The sequence below is a fragment of the Enhydra lutris genome, unplaced genomic scaffold (assembly GCF_002288905.1).
Source record: "Enhydra lutris kenyoni isolate GAN:26980312 unplaced genomic scaffold, ASM228890v2 scaffoldscaffold53, whole genome shotgun sequence".
NCBI lineage: Eukaryota > Metazoa > Chordata > Mammalia > Carnivora > Mustelidae > Enhydra > Enhydra lutris.
This window is the reverse complement of record NW_019154137.1, coordinates 2,139,081-2,166,852: the sequence shown is the minus strand read 5'-3', so window position 1 is coordinate 2,166,852 and position 27,772 is coordinate 2,139,081. Positions and strand designations below refer to the sequence as shown.

Here is a 27,772-nt window from a genome sequence, read left to right as displayed (position 1 = left end):
TATCTGTGGGCTAGACGGGGTGATGGCGGGGGGAGAATCCATGAGCTAAGTGTCCCTCGTGCCTTGCTGGCGGGCTTCTAGATAGAGCCTGCAATGCAGCCAGTAGGATTCCTGTCTTTTAAAAGCCATCTAGGAATCCTACCTGCACACTCCCTCCCTCTCCCTACCCCCAGTCATGCGGCTCATGAGCCAGGACTCCGGCAGGGCAAGAGAGAAATGGGCCTCTTTGGCGGGTCCTGTACTGCTGGGGAAGCCAGGTGCCCACTCATAGGCTCTCACTTTTTCCCACCGAAGAAATCATATGCAAGGAGGTCTCTCTTGGCACTGAACCAAGCCACCTTAAGGAAGGTGGGATGTGAGTCAAGTCAAACTGTTCCTCTTAGCCTCCCCAAGGCATCTGAACTTGTATCTGTTTAGCTCCAAAGGCATGCCAGAACTTCTCAGCTGGACCCCTGGACATGCACCAAGGACCATCCTCTCTCATCTGTGGACGATTGTCTAAGGCAGCGTTCTCCAGGGGCTCTCAGACCGCAGCTGGGAGGGGCTGGGGCCCACTAGGGGACCAAGGTTCGTCTGCTTGCTGCCTAAAGCTCGGGTGGGTGAGATTCCTCCCCAGGTCCCTTGACACACACTGCTGGATTCCGCAGCTCCCAGAGGCACTTTTGTCCATGGACAGATGCCACATTGTTGGGGGGGGGGGTGTATACAAACAAGGTACATCTTATTGGGCCATCTTGCTGATGTGCTGACCCCCTTCTAATACCAAAGTACTGGTACACTGAGGTAGCTACAGAGATATCATCTGTGGCAGGTTTTGGTGAATCTGAGACAGATGAGCGGAAAACAGATTATCTCTATTAACCAGAGCTTCTCATGAGCCCTGAGAAGAATTTAATTGGTGGCAGTCTTCCAGGGAGACAATCTTGGAAAAATAAACATTGGGAAGCAGGCCTGGCCCTGTACTATTGAACTTATTCTTGTGCTCTTAATGGAAGGCAAAATGAACAGTCCAGTTTTCTTTTATAACAACTTCTGTTTAACACGGAATGGGGCTAACAGTGAACATAGTTTTCAGAGCTCAATGACATGACATTCCTAGTCACAAGCTACAAGCATGAAAACTCGCACGCTAGTAGAAATCCTCCACTGTGTCTGAGAACAGAAATATCTTACTTTTTCGATGAAGAAACTCTGCAACCAAAGCGGCCACGTGGACATAACACATTGCTGCCTGAAAGAGGACAAAAAAAGAACAGTCAGCCTGCGTTCCAGGGCTTTTGCAGGACTGTGCTCAGGACAAAGTCTTAGGTCCTCACCTCTGAAAAATCTCCATTTTTTATGTGAATCTTGGCCATGCTATCAAGCCAGGTTTTCCTGAGCTCCGGGGTGCTTGCATAGGACTTGGCTAAGCTATACTGGAGATCAATGAGCATTTCTGGATCTTTCTCATGCTCCTTCATTTGAGCAGTGGCCATAAGAACGGTACGGATTCTCTTGGTCAAGTCTTTGACTTCTGCAGGAAAAGCAGTTGCCTGATTTCAAAACAAACAAAAAAGACATGTTCATTAACATTATTAGTGTGCTCTAAGCCTTGGCATCCAATCCTGGGAATAACATGATTTATATTCCTTGGAACAGTTCTTGGTATTTGGTTCTTGGTATATTACATGTCTAAAGAGTATTTTATTTTACTTTACATTTTATTCTATTTTAAAGTAGGCTCCAAGCACAGGATAGAGCCCAACACAGGGCTTGAACTCATGACCCTGAGATCGAGACCTGGGCTGAGATCAAGAGCCGGACACTTAACCAACTGAGCCACCCAGGCGCCCCTGAAGAGCTTTAAACTAATTCTTTTTAAAGGCTCTACCCTTGATGGCAGTATACTCACAATACATAAAAGCACGGCTTCTGGAGCCAGACTACCTGGCTCTGAACTCTAGTTAGTCCTCCGTAAATCCCACGGCCATGGGAATTATTGGCCGTTATCGTGGAATTTTAGTTACAAGAGTAACTAAAAATGGACAGCTTACTATGTATCAAGCAACGGTCTAAGTGCCTTACGTCTTTTATTTTTCCAGCAACCCTATGAAATAAGTACTGTTGTAATTCATTTAACCAATAGGAAAACGGAGGAACACCGCAGTTAAATAGTTTGGCCAAAGTGTCACAGCTGGTTAAGTGGCAGGGACAGGACTGACACCCAGACATCCTGGCCCCAGAGCTAGTGATCTCAGCCACTCTTCCTTATGGACAAGCATACCTATCCCGTCCGCTGATTACCACATACACTCAGGTAGAATCCATACTGCAAACATTTCCACTTCTCCAACTAAAAGGCTGTGAATCACAGGACATTCTCTAAAGAATTTACTAGCTTCTCTCGGAGTGTTGTTTTGTTCTCCAAACCTCCTAAGTTAGTTTTCTCTTTATCCTGGCCACTATTAAGAAAGTACTATCACTTCCTCTTAACACCAGTGGACTGATCACAATTATCGGTAGGATTCAGAGAAGATGAGTGAGGGACAAGTTACAGGGGTTAGGGAGCTTTCCAAGGTGAATATAACCAAATGTGGAGGAAACAGTTCTTAAAAGTGCTTTCTTAATCTCTTTAAAAATAGTAAGTATGGCAGTAAGGTTCCTTCTTTTTTTTTTAACTTTTATTTAAATTCAATTAGCCAACATACAGTACATCCTTAGTTTCACATTAAAGTTCCTTCTTAAACCCCAGTAGCAATTTCATTTACTGGGGTAAAGGCATACCTTGATGACTTTATTGGTGGTGACAGCCCTACGAGAATAAAACTAAGAAATGAGTCATGACAAAGAGTTCTTATCAAGGTCAGCCACAGTGGACCTTGTTTACTTTGAAAAAGATGCTAATCCAATTTTTATATAACATAGAATTAAGAATGGTAATGACCAACAAAAATAAATTTCAGGGTAGAAGATCCTTAATGACAAAAACTGTTTCTATGCTCGTGGGATTAGTTGGAGCATACACTGATCTCTCAGGGAACCAGTAAAACTGGCTGAAAAGCACTGGCACTTTTTTTTTTTCAGTCTAAGCAACATTCTTATGGGAATAATTTCTTTTTTCTTTGGTACATAGATTCTACATGTCCCAAACATCAAGTATGCTGTGACTGGCAGCTTTTTTTTTTTCCTTCCATTTTTTTTTTTTTTTTTTACACAATATCGTTAAATTATCCTGGAGGATGACCTTTCCCAAGAATGGGGTTGATCCCTCTGGGAGGGAAAGCCTTCTACTGGCAAAAGATTCTTCCTCCCTCGAACACATGCATCACTGGAGATCAGGACCTGTCCTCTGTGCAACAAGACAAATGCATTTTTAACAATGTTGGAGGTTGTGCATCTATAGGTAAGAAAGAGGGATGGCGGTCAGGGTCTTGGGCTTGGCCTCAGCCACCTGGTATGTAAGAACAACAGGATTAGGCTAGGGTTTGCCTATGTACCTAGGGCAAGCCGTAGTCAGTGAACAGAGGATTCCCGAAACCCAGTGCACCAGTAACCAAAATCATAGATGATAATAACTCTCAAAAAAAGAAGCAAGTTTAGAAATCAAGCTCAGGGGGCACCTGGGTGGCTCAGTGGGTTGAAGCCTCTGTCTTCGGCTCAGGACATGATCCCAGGGTCCTGGGATTGAGCCCCACATCGGGCTCTCTGCTCGGCAGGGAGCCTGCTTCCTCCTCTCTCTCTCTCTGCCTGTCTCTCTGCCTACTTGTGATCTCTGTCTGTCAAATAAATAAAATCTTAAAAAAAAAATCAAGCTCAGAAAAAAATTCCAATCCTATTAGCTATAATAACTACGTGTACACAGTATAGTCATTTCTCCAGCCAGCCAGATGATTTTGAAGATGCTCTATGTACCAGGCCATGTTCTGGGCACTGGAGAGACGGGGCCACACAAGGCAAAGCCCACGTCTTATACAATCGACACTATCAAGAGTTGTGAATCCCATGAGAGCGTAACTAGAGCAGTATGAACTTTTCTGACTCGGAAGGTGGTTCTAGTTTACTCTTTGGAGTGAGAACATACCTTCATGGGTCTGTCACTGTTGGCAAAATTATTGATAATGAATAGAGACTCCTGAAATCGTGACCCTCCGCTTAGCGCGACATCGGCTATCAGCTGGCTCACGGCGATTATGATCTGTGGGAAGAAGCACACATGGTTTTTCCAATGTCTTTTGAACAAATGCTGCTGACTTCCATCATTGTGGAAGCCCGTAAGCACACGTATGAAATGTTCCTTTTTAAAATTGCCTCACTGGGTGCCCTGGTGGCTCAGTCGGTTAAGCATCTGCCTTGGGCTCAAGTCAGGATCCCAGGCTCCTGGGATGGAGCCCCACATCGGGCTCCTGCTTTCCCCCAGCTCCCCGCTTGTATTCTCACGCTCTCAGTCAAATAAAATCTTTTAAATAAAATAAAGTCTTGTAAAAAGAAAAAGAAAAGGGGCACTTGGGTGGCTCAGTTGGATAGGTGTCTGCCTTCGGCTCGGGTCATGATTCCGGAGTCCTGGGATTGAGACCCACATCGGGCTCCCTGCTCTTTGGAGAGCCTGCTTCTCCCTCTCCCTCTCCCTCTCCCCCTGCTTGTGTTCCCTCTCTCACTGTGTCTCTTTCTGTCAAATAAATAAGATCTTTGAAAAAAAAGAAAAAGAAATAAAAATGCTACACCATTCCATCGTAATCTGTTTTCTTCATACACGAGGGGTTTGAATTATTCTAGAGGAAGAGCAACTTGTCCCAAGGGCAAAGTTTATTCAGCCTTTTCTTGGTTAGATGCGAACGACTGTTCACAACTCTTAGCACAGCTAGATCTAAAACGGTTTGCAAGATCATGAACTGAGACAACGGTGGTCGGGTCTCTGCTTCGACTCTGCCGGCTAGGTCGTTGCCATGGCAAAGCTGGGACTAGATGACATTTTTCTTGGGTGGTTTATCAGTGCCTTTCGCTAGTTGATTTCAGGGTGCTGGACTCCCAGTGGCGGCCCCTCAGCTCCCTTCCTGGTTTCTGACTCTGCTCTCTCCAGTTGTGATGGCAGGACACGTAAAGGCCTTAGGGGGTGGTCTGAAACTCAGGTTCCCTCGGATGATCGCCTACGTGATTCACACTCTAGTGCTGATGGCCGGGGGCTTTATCCCCAATCGCGGGAAGCAGGGTTTGGTGGGAGCTGTGAGCACAGGCTCTAGAGTCAAACTGCCTTAGATTCAGCTTTTGGCTTTATCGATGATTCATTGTGTGGCTTGGGAAAAGTTATTTCACCCTCCTGTGCCTCATGGTTCTCATTCGTCATATGGGGAGGATAACAATACCTGCCTGATAGCGCAGTTATGAGAGTGAAAGAGAGCCTAATCACAAGACCAGTTAGCCCTTTTTTGAGCACTTACTATGGGCTGGAGATGGTTTGAAGTCTTCACATTTATTAATGTGTTTATATTTCAATAAATGACTTGAGAGAACGGATGCTCTGACCCCGAAGAACGGACCTTAATGGGGAATTTCAGGCATACGGGCGTGTTTACTCTGCAAGTGTTTTTTGGGGAAGGCAGTCTTTAAATGGCGCCTCATAAAAGCAAACAGCAAAAGCCCCAACAGGTAATGCTGGCCCTCATATCCCAAAGTAACTATATAGTAGATTTTATAGAAAGCGTCTACCCCTATCAGATTTTCCCATTCCCGATGATGTTTCTAGAAAGCCACTGATGGTTGCTTCCCCATTTCTTTTCTTTTTTTTTTTTTTAAGATTTTATCTATTTGACAGAGAGAGAGACAGCGAGAGAGGGAACACAAGCAGAGGGAGTGGCAGAGGGAGAAGCAGGCTTCCTACTGAGCAGGGAGCCTGACGTGGGGGGCCTGATCCCAGGACCCCAGGATCATGACCTGAGCCGAAGGCAGACGTTTAATGACTAAGCCACCCAGGTGCCCCCGCTTTCCCATTTCTAACCCAGTCTCCAACAAACAACTCCAACGGAACAGACTGTGGCAGGAAAGAAGTCGGAAATATGACCAAGGATCTCCCAGAAGGCAAAGATGCCTAGTGAGTCAAGAAGGCCCATCTGTGGTTTGGCTCAGAGCAGTTTCATCCAACAAGCAAAAGAAATGTAGACAATGACAACTACCATGCGCTAAGTGTCCCTTACACACATGCTAGGCACGGTAACCGGCACTACACACACTTTCTGTTGGACCCTCACAGTAACCCTGCAGGGCGAACCACACCTGCCTCGTTTTACAGGTGAGGCAGAGAGTTGAAGACAGACTGAGTCCCTTGCCTAGGGCCACAAAGTAAGTACGTAGCTGAACTGGGATTTAAACACAGGTGTGAGGGGTTGGGGGTGGCGGTGCCTGGGTGGCTCAGTCGGTGAAGCGTCTGCCTTTGGCTCAGGTCATGCTCCTGGGGTCCTGGGACTGAGGGCCATGTCCTGCTCCCTGCTCAGCGGGGAGTCTGCTTCTCCCTCTGCCCCTCCTTCTGCTCGGGCTTTCTCTCTCCACCCCCCTATAAATAAACAAAATCTTTAAAAAAAACTAAACCCAGGTAGGTCTGATTCCAAAGTTTAGGCTTGCCACGAACCTGGAGCCGTCTCTTAGTTTTCGCTAACTGGGCATGCTGGGACATGAAAAAACAAGCTAAATTCCTTGTTATGGTAACAGCCAGTTGTCTAACCAGCTGTGCCATCTAACAAAGATTTTGGCTGGTACTTAATCATTTCTTTTAATCCTCATGAAACCCCGATGACGTAGGCACAGATAGTTGCCCCTAGTCTGCATGTGAAGAAGCTGAGGCGTTCAGACGATGGAAGCTGCTCAGGGTCACATGGTAAGTGGTACTCCTGGAGCCTGAACTAGAGCCTGTGCTCTTGACCTCTACGCTCTAGAGCAGGGCTGGCCAACAGAAATAGGATGTGAGCCCCATAGGCAATTTTAAATTGTCCCATAGCCACATCAAAAAGTAAAAAGACACGGGTGAAAATTAATAAATTTCACTTAACCCAACCCTTTCCAAAATATCACTTCAATGTACAGTCAATACAAAATAATTGAGATAGTTTACTTTTTTGGTACTTGGTCTTCAAAAGCCAATGTGTATTGTGTATTTACAACACATCTCAATTTGGCCTAGCCGAGTTTCAAGCACTAACTGGCCCTATGTGGCTAAGGGCTATTGTATCGGACCGAGTATCTGAAGGTCTTGATACTTGATACTTTTTTAGAGGCTAAAGATTGAACAGAGGAAAGAATAGGAGTGGGCTGCCTGGGTGGCTCAGTCGATTAAGCGCCTGCCTTTGGCTCTGGTCATGATCCCAGGGTCCTGGGATCAAGCCCCACGTCGGGCTCCTTGCTTCTCCCTCTTCCTCTGCCCCTCACTCCCCACCCCCCAACTCAAGCTCCAACTTTCTTTTTCTCTCAAATAAATGAAGTCTTAAAAAAAAAGAAAAAGAAAGAACGGGAGCTTTGATTTTCACAGACCTGCAGATGTGTCCTCAAAAAGGTTTTCCTTTTGGTATACTCAAAGTTGTTTCTCATCAGAAGGTACAAAAGTGCAGATGCTTCGTTCCTGGTTGAGCTAATCTTCGAGGTACAGCACTTTAAAACCTCATAGCAAAACGCAGCACACATGTTCACCCTTCCTTTGAAAAAGGCTGAAGGGAACTAAAGAACAGGAAAAACATAAGTAAGTATCTGAAAACCCAATCACAAAAATCAATCCATTATCACATGCCTATTATATTCTCGCTCAAAACTGTATTGGCTGCTGGTGCACCTGGGTAGCTCAGTCGGTTAAGCATCTGCCTTTGGCTCAGGTCATGATCCCGGGGTCGTGGGATCAAGCCCCGCCTCGGGCTTGTGCTTCTCCCTCTCCCTCTGCCTCCCCCCCCCAGCCCTGCTCATGCTCTCTCTCTCTCAAGCAAATAAATAAAATCTTTTAAAAAAATAACAGGAGAATTCAAGTCCATAGACAGGTCACTACAAAAATGTGCGACACTGATTATAAATGCAACAGATCCAAGAAGAGCTCAAGATGCTCTGGAAAAGATGAGTAGGTTCTTGATAACAGGTATTAAATTAATAAATGGTTGAGATGATGAATGATTGATGGGTGCCAGTTTGGGCTTTGAAAACAGGAAGGACCTTCTGCATTGCTTACACTTTCGCTTTATGTTTAAACTGTATTTGAATAGTTGCTTATAGTCTGAACTCCCAAACGCTGAGAAAATTATAGTGGGAATCTATCCATCAAGTAAAGTTGATCTTTTAACAAGCAGACACACATGCATCTTCTACTCATAAATAGTGTTGAGTAAACTGTATTTTGGCATTAGAAAGAGAGTGCAAAAGTGACGCAAATCTTCCAAATTGCCAAGCGGCTCTTACTCTGAAAATGTATTCATTCTGCTTTGTGGAAGATCAACTGTCCATATAACAAGGCTGGTTACAATCTCCCATGCCTCCATGGCGAGGCAAGCAAGTGCTAAGTTCCTTCAAGGGTACACAATGGAGTTTTTTAGGAAGTGTGAAGCTAGAGGGCCACCCTTTCAAAATCATTCCTTGGGAATCTTAAGTTTAAACCCATGTTACAGGAACTGCACCCCGCCTTCTTTAAAGTAACCTCTACACCCAGCGTGGGGCAAGAGTCACATGCTCCACTGACGAAGCCAGCCAGGCGCCCCAGGAATCTACTCCTTTTATCACCTCAACACCAAATAGAAATGCTGTGCAGATAATGAATGTTTAATGCATGCTTTCTGATTGGCAACTGGGAAATCTCATCAACAGTCCCACCAGATGAGACTAAATCTTGCTGGGCAAGATACTCTAGTATGAAAATAAAGGTGTGAGGAAGGGCATGGGAATAGCGCAGTTAATCCACCACACTTAGCCTCTACCTCCACCATACTTCTCTGAGTGGACAATGGCCAAAATCATCAATGACCTTATTGTCAATCCCAATGGACTCCCTTTCCCCCATTCTTATTACACCACTCCATACCTCATAATACTGCTGAAACTTTTTTCTCCTTTAGCTTCCATGATATCCCTCTTTTTTTTACCTTTCTTCCCACTTCTGTGACTGCTGCTCCCCTCTCATCTCCACAGATTTCTTTTCCAGCCCTTTCTAGGTTGTTTTTCTCGACTGTATGGCTCTTGACCTTTTTTTGTTGTTGTTTGTTCTTCCTCTACATACTCTCCAGGGGAAATAAAACCACTCCCATGGCTTCAATTACCACTCATATGCTGATGATCTCCCTAGTTCACTATGCTCCAGTTAAAATGGGCCTTTCAGTGCCCAGAATTTTCAGTTCTTTCCCAACTCTGGGCCTTCGCATATGCATGCCCTTCTCCCTAGAGTGTTCTTCCTAGGGCTTTTCAAACAGTTGACCCCTTTTCATATTTCAGGTCTCATTTTAAAAGGGACAAGCCTATTTAAGTAAGATATCTGTGGAGCACCTAGGTGGCTCAGTTGGTCAAACTCTTGATTTGGGCTCAGGTCATGATCTCAGGGTTGTGAGATCGAGGCTCATGTCTGGCTCCACACTGGGCATACAGTCTGCTTAAGATTTTCTCTCTCCCTCTTCCTCTGTCCTCCCTACCCCCACCCCGCTTGTACATGCACGTGTGCTCTATAAAAAAATAAAATAAGGTAAGGTATCTCTTACAAATCATTATTCTCTATCTTAGCACCTTGGTTCCTTCCCAAAACTTATAATTACTATTTTATTTACTCATTTATTTTCTTTCCCCCAACCCCACTAGACTAGAAGCTTAGCGAGGGCAGAGACTATGTTTCTTTTGTATCCCCAGCACTGTATCTCTAGTACCTAGTACAGTGCCAGATAGAGAAACGGTGTTCAATAAATACAGGATGGATGGATGGATGGATGGATGGATGGATGGATGGGTAGGTGGATGGATGGATGGATTGATGATGGATGGTGGATGGATGGGTGGATGGATGGTAGATGGATGGAAGGATGGGTGGGTGGATGGGTCGATGGATGGAAGGATGGGTAGGTGGATGGATGGATGGATGGATGATGGATGGTGGATGGATGGGTGGATAGATGGTAGATGGATGGATGGATGATGGATGGATGGATGGGTGGGTAGATGGATAGATGGATGGATGGGTGAGTGGATGGATGGATGGGTGGGTGGATGGATGGATGGATGGATGGATGATGGATGATGTGTGAATGGCTGGCTGGCTGGCTGGGTGGATGGATAGATGGTTGGGTGGGTGGGTGGATGGCTGGCTGGCTAGATGGATAGATGGTGGATGGAGAGACGGATGCGTGGATGGATGGATGGACGGGTGGGTGGATGGATGGATGGATGGGTGGGTGGATGGATGGATGGATGGATGGGTGGGTGGATGCATGGATGGATGGATGGATTGATGATTCCAAATCTAGTTTTCTAACCCAGATCTCTCTCTAGAGCAAAGATCTATATATCCAACAGCTAATCCTAACTGCTCTAACTGGATGTCCTAACGGCACCTTAAATTCAACAGGTCCACAAAACAGAACTCATTAACTTTTATCATCTCTTCCCTAACTTATTATAGTAAGTCTTTTTCCTGCCTTTATTATTGCCACCAATCTACCTTCCACACTACTTTTGAGAGAGTTTTCCCCACCTGCACCAATCTGCTTTTAATACAAATCTAATTGTGTTGGTTCCATGCTCCCTGAGGGCTAAAAGATGAAGTCTAACTCCTAAGATAAGTACATAATCATCTGGTCCCCCTGACCTCTTCAGTCTCATCTCTCGCTCAGTCCATACTAAGTTCTATCTCTACTGCAATGGAAAAACTTTTGCTAAATTTGGACATTTTCCCTCCTCCTCCCCACCCTCAGTTCCCTGTATAGACTTGTTTTATTCTAGTGGTATTTGTGGATATGTGTGCATATATATGTGTATGTTTCCCTCTACTGTACAATAAACCCTTGGACTGTATCCCTGACACAGTGTCTAACACCAGGAAGTTCCTACCTGAAAACTGTTTGGTTGGTGAATTATTTCTGAATTTCTTTCCCTTAGATGCTTATAACATGCTTGTATTGAATTCAGTTCTCCAAATACTTCTTTATTCAAAAATTATATTGAGGAGGGATGCCTGGGTGGCTCAGTGGGTTAACTACCCACCTTTGGCTCTCCTGGGATCGAGTCCCACATCGGGCTCCTTGCTCAGTCGGGAGCCTGCTTCTCCTGCTTCCTCTGCCCCTCCCCCCACTTGTGTTCTCTCTTGCTTGTTCTGCTTTTCCCTCTCCCAAATAAATAAATAATCTTTAAAAAAATTATATTGGGGTGCCTGGGTGGTTCAGTCAGTTAAGCGTCTGCCTTTGGCTCAGGTCATAATCCTGGGGTCCTGGGATTGAGCCCCGCATTGGGCTCCCTGCTCAGCGGGGTGTCTGCCTCTCCCTCTGCCCCTCTGCTCATGCTCTCTCTCTCAAATAAATAAATAAAATCTTAATTTAAAAAAAAATCAAAAAATTATATTAAGGAGTGGCCATTAAGAAACCACCTTCGGGCGCCTGGGTGGCTCAGTGGGTTAAGCCTCTGCCTTCGGCTCAGGTCATGATCTCAGGGTCCTGGGATCGAGTCCCGCATCGGGCTCTCTGCTCGGCAGGGAGCCTGCTTCCCTCTCTCTCTCTGCCTGCCTCTCTGTCTACTCGTGATCTCTCTCTGTCAAATAAATAAATAAAAAATCTTAAAAAAAAAAAAAAAAAAAAGAAACCACCTTCAAGTCCACCCAAGTTCTGTATTGAGTAAATGCAATAAGCCAGCGGACAAATAGTGATGACAAAAAAGTTCTCCAGGCCCAGCTACTCCACTACACAAATCAATTAATTGAATTTCTTTGTCTTGTTGGAGATTCATCCCAGCGTAGAGGCCTTGACTGTAGCTTTCCATAACTGCAACTCCATCCTGGCTTATGATGCCCTTTATTACATTTAAAAGCCATCAAAAACAGACCAGGAATAAATTTTGGCCATCTGTTTGAATCCAATTTATTCCTAAAAGCCTGAGCTAAGGTTTGCGTTGAGATGAGGTAAGCAGCCTGAACATTTGGAGCCCGCAGACACAATTAGCTTTGAAAGGCAGAAATCATTCACCTGAACTCGTACTGAGTGCCTACTGTTCGCAGGCTATGATAGGAGACCCCGGGGTTAGACAACCTGGTCTTTGCTTGCCAGGGGCTCATACAGGAGCACGTGGATTAAGTTCTATAACCTCGGCATGAGAATACTTTGAGAAGAAGCAAACTAGAAAAAAACCCGGCAAAGCTGGTCATCTGAAAATGAGACTTTTCCTAGGAGCCTGTGGGAAAGGGGAAGGAATGGCAATGTGAAATAGAAAGCATGTTCAGACTTTACGGGGTTCTCGTTGGGCCGTCTTCGTGTGCGCTGCCGTTCTACACCTGTACTTACAAAGGTCCTACTTCATAGCTTCGTGAACTGAGGTTCAAGGACGTCACTCCAGGGACCCGCGGTGCCCTCTTTCCTGCCTGCCACGGAGGGAGCCCCACAAGCAGCTCAAAAGCTGTCCTTACCTTACTGATGAAGGCTCGCAGGGAGGCAAAAACATGTTTCAGCGATGCTTCGGACTGTCCATTTTTAAGGAATGCCAGATGAATATCAAATACTTTTTTCATTAGTGGGTTGTGGCCATCGTTATTTAAAAGTTGACTCTACAAAACATTTAAAAAAATACATTTGGGGGCGCTTGGGTGGCGCAGTTGGGGAAGCATCTGCCTTTGGCTCAGGTCATGATCTCAGGGCTGTGAGGTTGAGCCCCACATCGGCTCCCTGCTGGGCGTGGAGTCTGCTTAAGATTCTCTCTCTTCCCCTCCCTCTGTCCCCTCCCCTGTTCTCTCTCTCTCTCTCTCTCTCTCTCTCTCAAAAAAAGTAAACCTGGAGGGCCAAAGCAATTAAGTGCATTACACAGAGAAGAGGGAAGAAAATGATTGATTTTAACTCAGGGGGAAGGAAGCACAATTTTCTACTTTTGAGTTCTCCTGCTAATATTACATTATGGGACAGTTACGTCATTTTTACTCTTCAGAGCACTCTCCTATTATCTCATCTTACTCCCTTGACAACCTTGCAAGATCATGGTTTTTACCTTCTTCTTTTTAAAATCCTCACAATGAAGGGGCACCTGGGTGGCTCAGTTGGTTAAGGAACTGCCTTTGGCTCAGGTCATGATCTGGAGTCCCAGGATCGAGTCCCGATTCGGGTTCCCTGCTCAGCGGGGAGTCTGCTTCTCCCTCTGGCCCTGCCCCCTCTCATGCTCTCCCTCTCTTTCTCATTCTCTCTCTCAAACAAATAAATAAAATCTTAAAAAAAAATCCTCATGATGCCGATTTGTGTGGAGAAGCAAACATCTGAGAAAAAGCACTGAACGTCTGGCCAGGGAAGCTAGCCAGCCCGCCTTGGCATCATCAAGCCTGAGAAAACACCGCACCACCATGGGTATCTGGGCAAACCAGTTCAATCCTAATTCGAGCTAAACATGACTGGATATATTAATAAAAGTGTGACAGAAAACGGGCTTTAAACACACACACAAAAATCAAACAACAGAAGTTCAGAGGTAGCAGGAAGCTTGAGGACAAATGAGTCCAAACCCCTCCCTTCGTGGATGTGGCAAGGGAGTCTCCGTGAATCCCGAACGTCACACAGTAGCCAAATGAAGTCTGTCATCCAAGTTTCCAGACTATTCATTCGGGGCTTTTTTTACTACGCTGTGCTTCCTCTGACTAATTAATTTGTGTACAATGTTTTCTTTAGGACACCACCTGAATTGTGACTTCTCATTTTTACCTTGAAGCACTGGGTGAAAAACGAGATGGTATCCAGCACCGTTAGGGAAACTTCAGTAGCAGTGTTGCCTTCGAGAAGTGCCTGATGGAAAATGTCTGCTTCAGTTGTTGTGGAGCCTAAGATTACAGAAAAAAAGTTAATACAGACCAACGCAGAGAATCACGTGACTGTTTTGAATGATTATTCACCTCCCCCGCAAGACTCAGCGAGAGACGAGCAAGAAGAAAGGGGGCTCTCAGTATCCGCAGACCTAATGAGCTTCGCTGTATTTATTTATTCCTTAATCAAATATATCCTGGCTAATCAATGCCACTCATTCTTACTTCAGCTCTGTTATCAACAGCCCTGCAACACGTAATTAGGTGTCTCCGCTTCTTTGGAGACAAGATCTCAGGGATGAACTCAGATGATGTGACTAGGGAACAAAAATGAGAAATTGCAGACAGCAATGGTGGCGCCCCCCACCCCCGCCAGATGTTTCTAATCATGCCAATGTTAGGGGACTTGTTTCTAGATCAGAAGAAAAAGAAAGCACCCGGGCCAACCAAAGGCAGCAGGTCCCTTATATTTTTACAAGGGACAAGAGCAAAGCCGAAGTCCGTAAAACTTGCATTTTTTTAAAGGTCTTGAGTCTATTATTAGCTCAGGGTCCATCTACCCAAGACATTTGTTTTTATTATTAGTCCTCATGACAAAGCCAGTTTGGCTGGCTTCCTTTTCAGCAACCTCCAGGGAACTATATGGAAATGAAAGATTTCTCTTTGACTTTTTATTACTATTTGCTCTTCGGAGGATCACTTCCACTTAGAGAACCCTCTAGCCTTCCCCGCCTGGTCAACATTTCTCTCCTTGCCCTGTTCTCCTTGTCAATATTTCAACACATGTGCGATATGCCTTTGTCAAAACAGTATTTGCAATTCTCTCACTTCTGCAGTCAGCTCAGCAGGGGTAATCCCTTAAAATCATTGAATGAACAGATATTATATATATTGAACAAATATTATAGATACTATTATATTAAGATGCCATTGTTTGCACTTAAGTTTAACAGTAGGAACGAAGGCTAGGCACTGTAAAATAATATGATGAGAATAGCAATTCAGTGGGGGAAAAATCAATTTCTTTAATACCGAACTAAGAGAAAAACCATGGTTACCTAAAAATCACTGGAAAATCCACACATAGTTTATTAGATGTTCCTGGATGACAAAGGGACTGTACATAAACACAGAGATACGTAAATACATCCATAGATGTGTGGTCATTTCCGATTGTATTGGTGATTTAAGCTAGAATTCCTTCAAGGTTCCACAGCATTATGTGTATGTTTCGAATGGGTAGCCTACCCACATTTTCACTTACTGTGATTAAGTGTAAATGAACTTTCCAGGCTGCTAAGATGCTGAAGTCGGGCCTGCATCACTCCTGATCTGTTTCGAAGAGCTGGCATGGTCTGCGATTTTCGGTCTATTCCAAAGTGCTTGGACAGCCAGGCATCATGTATCCTAAAAATATTTTAAAGTTAGGAAATGGAGTACTCTAATACTATATCTCCATGTTATTTTTTTAAATTTTTAAAAGATTTTATTTATTTATTTGACAGAGAGAGAGACAGCAAGAGAGGGAACACAAGCAGGAGGAGTGGGAGAGGGAGAAGCTGACTTCCTGCTGGGCAGAGAGCCCGCTGCAGGGCTCAATCCCAGGACCCTTCGCCAACTGAGCCACGAAGGCGCCCCTCAATGTTATTTAAAAAAATAAAATAAAATAAAATAAAATAAAAATAAATGACGAGGTTTCCACATAAACAGTACACTGCGTTCAATATTCTATCTACTATTACTCAGCTTGAACGAGGCAGCACTGGAAACTGTATGAAGTTTTAGTGGATATTTAAAAGAGCTATTGCTATGAGAATATAATTAAGGAATTTAGAAAAAGCTTCTTCCTTTCCTCCTTAAAAAATCAGAATCTTATGGATTAAATTTTGTACATCTCATTTCATTCAACATATACAGTGATTCTCTGTAGTAGGTGATATCAGTAAAATATCATATGAATATATGTTTCTATATATTTACTAAAATTCTCATCTTAATGTATACATGAATCCATCCTTGTATTTTAAACTTAATGTCTGATACTGACTCTTAAATATATTTTATTTATTTCACATTATTTTACTTATAAATTTATCTATTTTATATTACTCTAAAAAAAAAATCAGAATCAAGTGGCCAACACTCCGTAAGGCTTGGTCTTTTCTCAAAAGGCAACGAAGGGCAGGAGTCACAGAAAATAGTCAGAGGGATACTCAGAGTGGAAATGAGGTGGGGAGAATTCCTGGGGTTAGATGTGCAAGAAGGAATGCCAATCTAAAATGTTTCTGGCCTGGCCTTAAACCTGGATCAGACATGTCTGTTACTAGGATATGCCAACTTTTGCTTTCCTTCAGTTTTAAGATTCCATTAAAAAAAAAATTACAGCTGGGTCATATGGGAACCCAGGAAAAAAAGAGTTTGTCTATCCTCTAGTAAACAGAGTGGGAGAGCCAGCAGAATCACAGAGGTGAAGGCTCACAGTGGTAGTTACTGAGCTGGCTCTGAGCCACAGGGAAAGAGAGTGGAAATCGTCACCGGAATTACCCATTATTAGGATGTTCCTGACACTCAGCCATGAACTCCATCCAAACTGTCTGTTTAGTTCTTGGAAGTGCCATGGAATTCCACTTTTATAAAAAGGACTCTATCTGAGCTCCTTAACTCTACCCCCTAAAAATAGATCTCACAGAAATAAGTGATCTTTTTCTTAGGGTCCCTCAAACACGTCCTAAAGTATTTATTTCATCAAGACTTAGGTGGCAAAAAGAAGAGAACAGCTCACAGAGAATGCATGTCCCAGCTGCTGTTGAGGACTTCTATTTACCTTAGCAACTGAAGTCAATATTGACATGTTGTTGGTAAAAGTACAGACCTTACAGTTGTTCCCACTTTATGATTTCCTGCCTTCCCCTGGATCTAAGCCTTTTCTCACCTCTTTCAGAAAAGACAAGCGTCTGTTCTTGGATTAGAACAGAAACTCCGCGTAGCAGGCTAACTGCTACCCTTTGGAAAACTTAAAAATACATCCATTCACACTAGTTTAATTTACAGTTTGAGCTGAGACATGTTAAATGAAGCTCAGGTAACTTCACATGAATGCAAAATGAAGAATCTAGGTTTTTATGTGGCACGATCAAGACTGCCATCTGTTGGAAGAGAAGGAAAAAAAAAAGTGGAAATTGCAGTGGGAATTACCTGGCTATGTTTCTTTTCCCCATGTATCTGAAGTGGAACAAACATACTCTAGGAAGAAAAACAACAGCACGTTAGCGAGATATTGCCACGCTTTGCATTTTAACGAGCAATATTCAAAAACTCATGTGTTCCAAAGAATGGCCCATTTAAACCATATTATGACAATATGTTTTGGTATACAGATACATTCACATAACTACTTGTGGGTTTGCCATATTATATCTTTCTAGATTTATTTGCTACAACTACATTAGCAACAAAAAGCTCCATGTTTCTTCACCTACAATTCTAACGACATTTAAAAAGCTTGTCAATGCAAATGATGATTCTACATCGTGCTCTATAATGTTTCATAGCAAAGATCTCTAGTTTTAGCCATTAATACCTAAAGAAAAAGTTTCTTAAGCCCTAAAAATTAGAGCAATTGCTATATTTTTAAAATGGCATGAAATACACCTTCTATTATTCAAAAATCTCAAACACATTCAGAAGTTGGGAGGAGAGCCTACTAAACTCCCATGTACTCAGCACCCACCTGCTTCAACGGTTATCGGCACAGGGCCATTCTTGTTCATCCTCTACTCTGAAGAGATGCCCTGCTCACCCTCCACTCTCCTTACCTCCTATATTTTTTTTTTGAAGCAAACCCCCAACATCATATATTTTCATTAGTAAACATTTTGATATAGTTTTTAAAAAATTGCAACCTCCATTTTGTTTGCTGATGTTTTCTGCAAAACTTTGAAGACTTTATAGGGGCACCGAGTATCCTCTTTTTGTTTTGAAAGACATGCACACAAAAACATCACATTTATGCATGCTCTTTATTTATTTCTTTTTTTGTTTTTAAAGATTTTATTTATTTGACAGAGAGAAGAGAGAGAGAGCTCACAAGTAGGCAGAGAGGCAGGCAGAGAAGAGAGGGGGAAGCAGGCTCCCTGATGAGCAGAGAGCCCAGTGCGGGGCTCGATCCCAGGACCCTGAAATCATGACCTGAGCCGAAGGCAGAGGCCCAACCCACTGAGCCACCCAGGCGCCCCTATTTATTTCTTTTTAAAGCAAGCTCTGCACTTAACGTGGGTCTTGAACTCATGTCCCTGAGATCAAGAGTTGCATGCTCTACCGACTGAGCCCGCCAGGAGCCCCTGGGTGTTATTTATCTAAAAATTCCTCAGATTTCATTCTAATTTTTCTTTTAGCTTTCCATAAGGATATGCAGATAGCTCAGCAAACAATCTAGGACAACTTCCCAACTCCACCTTCCCAACTTCCCAACTTCCCAAACAAGACTGGATTTTTTCCCCAACTGCCTTGGAATGGAGACAAATACATATATATATAAATATATAAATGTATATATATATATATATATATATATATATATATATATATATATATATACACACACATATACATATATATATATATGCACATTTCTGATGCCGGTAGAATTACTCAGCTCTACAGAGGAGTACAAATTCTAAATTCCAGTCATTGAAGCTGCTCCATTAAGCCAGTATCGGCTCCAAATGAATGCTTTTGGACAGCTGATGCCACTTCTAGTTTTCTACATCACAGAAAGACTGCTGCTGGGCTGAACGGTGGTCTATTATTAGCTAATTTTGCTGCTATTGTAAGTATTCCATCTCCATGTTTTGTCCCATCTGTATGAAGAACCTGTGTGCTGGCTTTGATGCTACCAAAACAGTCGACTATTTCCTACATTATCAGTAAATAAGCTGTTGGGGGGGGGGGAAAGGTAATATTTTAACCCCCAAACAAGGAGAAAATTTATGAAAATAAATTAGTATAACTTACTCGAGAAGGATGAGAATGTTTATGAGCTCCTGAGGAGAGACTTTATTCCAGTAAGTTAAGAGAGTATCTGAAAATGGAATAAACAAAGTGGCAGATCTTGAAATAAGTACAGTAAATAGCACAGTGCCCCCGAAGTATCAATAACCTAGCTTCAACAACCGTCAGTTCCCAGCCGGTTCTTTCATCGATGTCCTCCTCTCCCAGCTCATTGTTCAAGGCACACACTGTATTTGTGTGAATTAATTCCAGATATATCGCTTTATCTATAAATATTTAATGATGATTTTTATTTAGTTTGTAAATATTCTTTTGGATGGCTGATACTAATCTCCATATCATCCCTGAAGACAGAGGAAGGGAAAAGGACCAGGGGTGTTTTCAATGAACTTCCTAAAATTTTGCATAATGCCGCATGCTCAGGTGTATTTTTCCGAAAGGAAGGTCAAGCACCTTTGCCTGCTACTCGAAGGGCTCTGTGAACCAAAAAGTTTGAGAACTTTAAACTTTAGAAGAAGAGATTTTTTTTACCCTTTGCCTTTGTATTATAAACTCTGAAGTCTTGATATTATGTAAATACACACACACACACACACACACACACACACAGTTAAAAACAAAACAACAGGCTGAATGAAAATGGAGTTGCTTATGCTAAGCCTCCCACCACCAAACCTAGACAATTACAGTTCCCACTCTCCCAGGAATGGAATTGTAAACCAGTCAATTAGGAATCATCTGATGGGCACTACTAAGGTAATCTGCCTGACAGAGCCCTGGCATCCCCTAGACAAAAGTGACTTTGCACTAACAAACCCACTTTCTTTCCCTGCATAAACTTCCTTGCTCCAGCTCCCTTCTACCTCTAAAAGTCTTTCATTTTGTACAGCTCCTCAAGACTACTTTCTGTCTGCTAGATTGGATGCTACCTGACTCTAATCAATTTTTGCTCAAATACACTCTTACTAACATGCCTGCTTATCTTCTAACCGTATGTCCAGGCGCATGTATCGAACTATTCCAGATATAAAAGTCCCTTAAATCTATCATGTATACTTCTCTTTTGACCTGCTTCTTTACTCCAACACAGTGATTTACCGAGATTAAAAAGAAAAAATACTGCTGCCACTTAACTCTCCATTCATTTTTCGTTTACTTTTTAAAGGATTTTTATTTTTAAGTACTCTCTATGCTCAAAGTGCGCTAGAACTCAATTGCGAGATCTTGTCGCATGCTCTACCCCCTGAGTCAGACAGGTGCCCCCTCCGTTCCCTTTTTATGCTACTCAGATATAGCTCATGGTGCTCATAGCTCTTAAATGTAAAAATGTCATAGGCATCACAAGAGTGGTAAATGACAAAACTGCCAACCCAGCTACAACCCGGGCAAGATAAGGATGGAAGACTAGGCAATGTTGGCTAGGCGGAGAGGGGGAGAGAGGGAGGAATGTAGGGATTTTGACTTTACTTCCAACTGTTTCTAAAAGCCGCAAGTGTTGATACTTTCTAAAACACTGACCCTCAAGAATAAAAATGCTAAAAATGGCGTTGTTAGTTTGTTTAAAAAAAAAAAAAAGCGGGCAGGGACTTCCGGTCTCCCCTACTCCTGCCTTTGATTGCCGTGCTGCTCAGAGAAGCCCAGATCCCCCAGAAGCCACTGGGTTTCCGGCCTCTCGGCCTCCTGTCGAAGAGCGGTGCGTAGGCGCCATCCTCTCTCTTCACACGCATCGGCTCTTCTCGCCAAAAGGCTGGTGCCTTCTTCCCACCCCAAAACTCCGGAACTTTCTGCCCATCCCTGAACCACCCCGGTGCCAGCCTTGTGCCCAGAGACAGCTTCGCAGGTCTGTAAAAGGGGGAAAGGCCTCATCCCAGCCGCGGCTTAGCTCTAGTCAGCAGCTCCTCCGCCATTTTCTCGGCAACGGCGGTAGCGCTGTCAAGCCGCTGGCCTGTCTCCACCGTTTCCAAATCCCAAATCGGCGAGACATGATGCAGGCAGGGAACATGGGTGGAGGAGACAGGGGAGGTGGTAAGAAACCTTCAGGAAGAGAAAAATTACAGTTTAGTGTATGTGATGTGTCATCTGATGATTTTAAAAAAACCTGGCTAATGCTAAAAGAGCTCCACGACAAAGAGCTACGCCGTTTACAGGCAAAATTAGCCAGTTTGAGGAAAGAGCGACTGGCCGATGGAAGGTGGACGGGCTCTACGGCCAAAATTAAAGAGCTGACCGCGCAACAAAAAGTCCTCAGTAGCACCATTCAGGAGTTGCGAGATCAGTTAAATGCAAAAACATGTGAACGCTGTTCGCTGAATGAAAGCTACAGGAACACACTACAGCAAGAATTTTATGATATCCAACAACAAAATCTTCACTTTATTACTCAGCTTACCGAAGAAAGGAACAGGTTAAGGGAAGAAAATCAGAAGCTTTCTGCAGAACTAAAACGGAATCTGCAGCATTTGCCCCCTTCTTTTTCTAGTAGCGATGATGAGGTATTCATTCCCTGTACGCAAAGGTCTGTGCCAGTTTTCTCCGTCAGGGAGCCCTCCCCAGGAACTCATGTGTATCTGCCTGTCAGATTGATAAAGCAATCAAATACTGAAGAGATGAAAACTGGACGAAAGGAACGACCACGAAGTCCAAAGTTTTCGATTCCATTTTATAGTCAGGACCTCTTTGAGGACCGGGAGACCTCTCCTGAGCAGCCTTATGGTAATAGCGGTAAGCCTGGCACAGAGAGCAGTACCAATCAGAAGTCACCTGCAGGGTTTCCTTTAACATCGACAGCTGGTCCTCAAAAGGGGCCTGGATTTCAAGATGTTTCCAACCACGAAGACCAGCTTGGCCAGCCGAAAAGGAAACAGATCTTCACCCAGAGGACCTCCACCCAAAGGACCGCCACCCAGAAGTGTGAAACTCAGATTGACTTCTCTTGGAGCCTTTCCAGTATTTCTACTACAGGAAACCCCACTACTCAAGTCGTATCTGAAACTTCAGAGGAAAATATGCCTGATTATAATGGAAGTTCATTTCCCCCTTTTACACAGAGTAAGGAAAAGCCCTCTTTAAATGTATTTCCTTTTGACTATACTGTAAAATCTAGTGGGAAAAGAAAATCGAAGAGTGGTGTAACTCAGTACAACATTGGGTTTTCTGTAAGAGACTGCAGCTACCCGACACCTTTCACTGAACAATCCACTGGGAAGAAGAATGTTAATGAGTCTACAGGTAAGGAGTACGACGCCAATAAGCCTCTCGGTGATACCCAAAGTTTCATCTCAGGGTCTGCAATAAAGAGAAAAGCCAGGACACAGACAGAAAAAGAGGGAAAGTAGCTTTGCCTCATCCTCTCAAGGAAAATGCTCTTCTTTTACAAGAGGACAGTCTTCCTGTCAATTCAGACTGTGTAACTGATTACCCCTGACTCTGATTCCATTTCTCCAGAAATAATAAACAAGACAATAAGAAAAAAAAAGTTTGGCAAATGACTAAGACTTTGAAACAGTGACTTATTGCCAATTAATAAAATGTAGCCACAAATAGAAAAGGAAATTCATTCTGTGGAATTGCTCTACTTCCACATATAAGTGTAAAGGTCTGCCATCTTTTTGTTGAAACTAAGTTGCTACTGTTTATGAACCAATAAAGCCAAGAAAGGACCTGAAGAGTATGGACTTCTAAGGGTTCAACATTTAAATGCATACAGAGTGACTAAAATATTTACTAAAATATTTACCAGACAAGACAAAGTAACTAGAATACATCCACTGAGAAAGATCCAGAAGCAGATTTTTTTCAGAATAAAATGAATATGACTTTACACATACAAAAGATAAAGAGAAGATGTGACATGGACTGTATACTAGTTATTAAAAATGTGCTTTTAAGAATCCAAAAGCAAGAGCAGAAGAGAGAAAAATCTAAGGAGCAAAAACCAAAAATTCAGCAAGCAAGGTCAACATTTTACAAGAGGAGCAGAACTATGAAGTTCTCAAGAAACAAAGCAGTTATGGTCTTATCCATGACATTAAACAAGCTGCCAGAGGCTTAACCCTGGTAATTATAGTATATGGTGTGAGAGTGGGCGTGTGTGTGTGCATGTGCATGCATGTGTGCGTGTGTGTGCACATGCACTCTGCTGGAGTGGAGATAAGGAGAAAGTAGTCAGCAGTGCATCTCCCCAACTCCTTTCCCTGCCCCCTCCATTTTTCCTCCTCCTGCCCCCAACTCACTTTCCCTGGGCAGTGGTAGTATTCAACTACTTTTTTTTCTTATTTTTGTTTGTTTTTTCTCATGTGTCATTAGGCCTTTTAAAAAAAAACAAATTTATTGAGAGAATTCATGGGCCATAAAACCCATTTAAATAGTGCACAATACAGCAGTTTATAGTATTTTTAAAGAGTTGTAAAACCACCACCCCAGTTTTAGAATATTAGATATTTAGAATATCTAAATATTTTAGAATATTTTCATCACCCTAAAGGAAACCCCATATACATTAGCAGTCACTTTTCACCTTGTTTGCTCACTTTTCCATCTTGCAGGACGACAAAAACAGTGAGCTGTGGCTGTAATTGTTAATTGATCCATTATCTCTCAGACTGAAATACCACTGGGGTTAAAAATGATCTCCCTTTATTTCTTTCCCAAAACAGGGAGGTACATCATATAGTCTCAATATAATCTTTGACTTTTACTCTAAATTATATAGTCTTAGAACTTTAAGATTATAGTTGTTTTTTTGACTTTTATTAATAAACTCTAGGATTTATTATTCATATCTAGCTTTTCTGAAGGTCTTTGATGGTTAACTATCAAATTATTTTATGTTTTTATATCCTGCATTATTATTTAAAAAAAGATTTAGAGTAATTTTTAAAAATATTTAACATAGAAATATTTAAAATACTTGAATATAAAAATGTTTAAAATATTTATAAAAATATTTTAAAATATTTAAATATAGAAATGTTTAAAAATAAAGCAAGTAAGTAAAATATAATAATTATAATAATCAGAACCCAGGTGCTTTCATGTTCTTCATTCCTGCATACATTTTTTTTAGTAAAAATATTGAGAAAAGGAAGAAAAGGGAGGGAATTGTGTAAGTGAATGTGATATTTGGGAATAAGATAACCTGATTTTACTTCCAGAGGACTTGCAGTTTATGAAAACCCTTTGGTTAGTCTATCATATAAAGAATTGTTAAAACTAATAAATAATACAACTGTACACCAAAGGGGGAAAAATGAAGCCTGAAAAACAACGTAACATCACACAATGCCACAGGCAGGCACTATGAAGATAACAGCGGCATTCCCGACCCTCCGAGAACACTTCCTGTCTTTTTGTTTGCTTTTGGTTTTCCAAATCCTGGGTCAAATAAAAGCTAAAGTATTAAATGTGACTCCTGGTTATTATTTCCTTCTGTTTACTTTGGTCATTTAATGCGATGTAAGCTCTGCCTGAAAAAAAATATGTTTAGCACTTTTAAAACTACAGTTTCATTTTAGAAATCAATTTTTAAATTACAAAAACAAGTGTGAAGAATCAAACCCAGATGACCCCAATAAACCCATTTCAAGTTAGAAACAGAGGAACGTTTTAAGGTCAGAGTCTTCAACGATCTGTTTCTAATGTGCTCGTGTTTTACGTACAGGGGACGATCAAATATTCGTTGCATGAACCTGTGGGGGGGGGGATGTCTAGTAGAGACCATGCTTAATATGCTGGTAACTCACCTTCGGAAATCATTTTCACTATATACAGGTAGCACATTAAGAGGCTTCTGATTTCATACTGGTCCAGTCGGTTATACTGGGATACACTGCTCCTGGTAGAACCCTGTCGGGTCTGTAATAGAAAGGGCTGTTGTCAAACAATATTGGTACTAGACATTCCCATAGCCTTTAACTCAATAACTATTTGTATCATTGGTCCTGCTTGGGAAAATTCTAAGTCCAAATCCAATTTTCTATCACACTTGGAAGGTAAATGAGCTGAATCTTTCTTTGTTGCTACTGCACTGAGTAGTATCACTAGAAATTACCTGGGGGTCTTCATCAAGATAACAGCCATGAACACTGTGTTTCATTCCTGTGAGTTCTGTGTTTAAGTAGCAGTAAAAAATTTAAATTACTGTATGTGGCTATTCCAGGAAAAATAGCTTTTACATGCAGGAGGAACTTAACTAAGGTATATGGAAGCACAGAAACATTTTAAGCTCTTTTCATTTGAATCTTTCAGAGTTTATAAATTAAAATCCAACATACAAATCATAGGTCAGGAAATCTGTATTTTTTAAGAAGGGCTCATATGACAAGATAATTACATGAAGAAGAATCCAGTAATACTTTAAAACCACAGCTTCTACAAACTAGTGATGTTCCTTTTAATGACTTTTGTTAAAATCTCTGTTGTTAAGCATGACAAGATCTGACTTATTTGGGGACTTACATGAATAGAATGTTAATAACCTAAAGAATTTACCGTATTAAAAACCAGTTCTTTCACAGTTGACCTAAACTGAGCTGGAAATAGGCATTTACTAAACTAGGATTTACTAAGAACGAACTTTCACTTGATTATTAAGTCATTTAACTTCTTTGTCTTTTATCTGCCTTACCCAGGATAGTGTCTATTGACAGAATTCTAAAAGCCGTAAAATAGGAACCTTTGTGAATGAATTACTATTTACCCCAAGGCTCAAGGAAGTATATTCCAGTGGTTCTCAAGGGGTGTTTCCCAATTAGCAGCATCAGCATCACCTGGGAACTTAGAGACACAAATTAGCAGGCCCCATCCCAGATTGAATTAGAAACTCTGGAGGTGAGGCCCAGCCATCTGTTTTTATTAACCCCCCAGGTGATTCTGAAGCACACTAAGAATGCCGTGATATAAGAGAAATATTGCTAGAATCAGAAAATCCAGGTTCAGGTCTGGCCTGCCATAGCTGTGTGGTTGTCCTAAGTCACAACCCCAGTTTTCATTTGTAAATTGAGTTGGAATTTATTATTTGTATGCACCCTTCTAACCCTAATTTTACATGATTCTGTGATCTTACACAGCAGCATTACATGGCTTTATTGGTCAAAATGAAATTTCTTGGGGCACCTGGGTGGCTCAGATGGTTAAGCGTCTGCCTTCAGCTCAGGTCATGATCTCAGGGTGGTGAGATTGAGCCCCGCATTGGGCTTAAAGGGTCTTTCTCTCCCTCTCCCTCTGCCACTCCCCCACACGCACCACTTGCCCTTTCTCTGTCACAAAATAAAATAAAAATAAAGTAAAATAAAATGAGGTTTCTCTGTCTCAAGACAGACAAACTTCAATGTTAGAGAATATATTCTGATTAAGTAATGATGTGACACTGAGATCATCGATTTGGAGGCCTAACTTTTTTTCTCCCAGGTTATTTACTCTATCACAAAAGAACGGAAGACTGAATTAACCCTGCCAAGAAGGGATTTATACGACAAGGTGCATTAGATATTTTAAACTTGAACCTTCCCTCTCTAGAACAGGTTACAGTATACGAAGATTAAAGGAGGTATTCAAAGTTAGAACTCTTAAGGATGAATGCCTTATCCTCCATAAACAGTTTTAAATATTCAAGTAGCAGCTGCCATTAGAGGAAGGAACCAATACAACATCCAAGAATTAAGGGATGTTTTCTAGTAGAGAGACTTTTACTTATATAAAAAGACAGCCAGCTGTAGCCTAACATATCCCTAGGTTACCCCACATACTTAGGTTCTTACATTTTCAACAGTCCCGCCCTGATCTGGAAATCCCGTTGCTCCTTCTGGGAGGAGGGAACCTCTTGAATCTTCCCTCTTGATTCCATGTCCATTTGGAAAAGCCCCATAAGCTGGAAAAAAAGCCAAGTCCCCATTAACAACAGGAAGAATGGTCAAAAAAATTTTTAAAAAAAAATAAGTACTGGGTTGGGGCGCCTGGGTGGGTCCATGGGTTAAAGCCTCTGCCTTGGCTCAGGTCATGCTCCCAGGGTCCTGGGATCGAGCCCCACATCGGGCTGTCTGCTCAGCGGGGAGCCTGCTTCCTCCTCTCTCTCTGCCTCTCTGCCTACTACTTGTGATCTCTGTCTGTCAAATAAATAAATAAAATCTTTAAAAAAAATAAGTACTGGGTTAATTTAGAGACAGATTTTAGGGAATAGATCTTAGTCATCTAAAACATGAAGTTTCAGGGGACGCTTGGGTGGCTCAGTTGGTTGAGCAACTGCCTTCGGCTCAGGCCATGATCCTGGAGTCCCGGGATCAAGTCCCGCATCGGGATCCCTGCTTGGCGGGGAGTCTGCTTCTCCCTCTGACCCTCTCTCCCCTCTCATGCTCTCTCTCTCTCAAGCAAATAAATAAAGTCTTCAAAAAAATTTTTTTTTTAAAAATGAAGTTTCGGGGTGCCCGGGTGGCTCAGTGGGTTAAGCCTCTGCCTTTGGCTCAGGTCATGATCTCAGGGTCCTGGGATCGAGCCCCATATTGGGCTCTCTGCTCAGCGGGGAAGCTAAATCCCCCCCACCCCTGCCTGCCTCTCTGCCTGCTTGTGATCTCTCTCTCTCTCTCTGTCAAATAAATAAATAAAATCTTTAAAAAGAAAATAAAAAAAGAAAACATGAAGTTTCTATTTTATATCAAAACACCATAAGAAGCCTAACAAAGGGTGACTTATTTTTTTTAACCACTTGAAATACTTTACTACTTATGAAACAACAAGAGGCTGGAAGTAATAAACCAAGGCCACACAATTCAAGAGAGAGTTTTGTAGATAAGGAAACTTAGGCCCAAAAAAGGG

At 42.4% G+C, this 27,772-nt stretch overlaps 1 protein-coding gene across 2 annotated transcripts in view; it reads right to left on the bottom strand.

The window, feature by feature from the left end:
• Window positions 1-27,772, bottom strand: part of LOC111157246 (dedicator of cytokinesis 11) — a 189,506-nt gene that overhangs the window by 37,346 nt on the left and 124,388 nt on the right. For both annotated transcript variants that reach the window (XM_022518519.1, XM_022518520.1), the window contains 11 exons: window positions 26,722-26,831; window positions 24,706-24,817; window positions 18,968-19,034; window positions 17,150-17,197; window positions 15,219-15,361; window positions 13,857-13,972; window positions 12,584-12,721; window positions 7,495-7,677; window positions 4,061-4,174; window positions 1,317-1,532; window positions 1,174-1,231 (listed from right to left, as the gene is read on the bottom strand). In XM_022518519.1, the coding sequence (XP_022374227.1) occupies window positions 1,174-1,231; window positions 1,317-1,532; window positions 4,061-4,174; window positions 7,495-7,677; window positions 12,584-12,721; window positions 13,857-13,972; window positions 15,219-15,361; window positions 17,150-17,197; window positions 18,968-19,034; window positions 24,706-24,817; window positions 26,722-26,831 (1,305 nt within the window). The remainder of the gene's footprint in view (window positions 1-1,173; window positions 1,232-1,316; window positions 1,533-4,060; window positions 4,175-7,494; window positions 7,678-12,583; window positions 12,722-13,856; window positions 13,973-15,218; window positions 15,362-17,149; window positions 17,198-18,967; window positions 19,035-24,705; window positions 24,818-26,721; window positions 26,832-27,772) is intronic.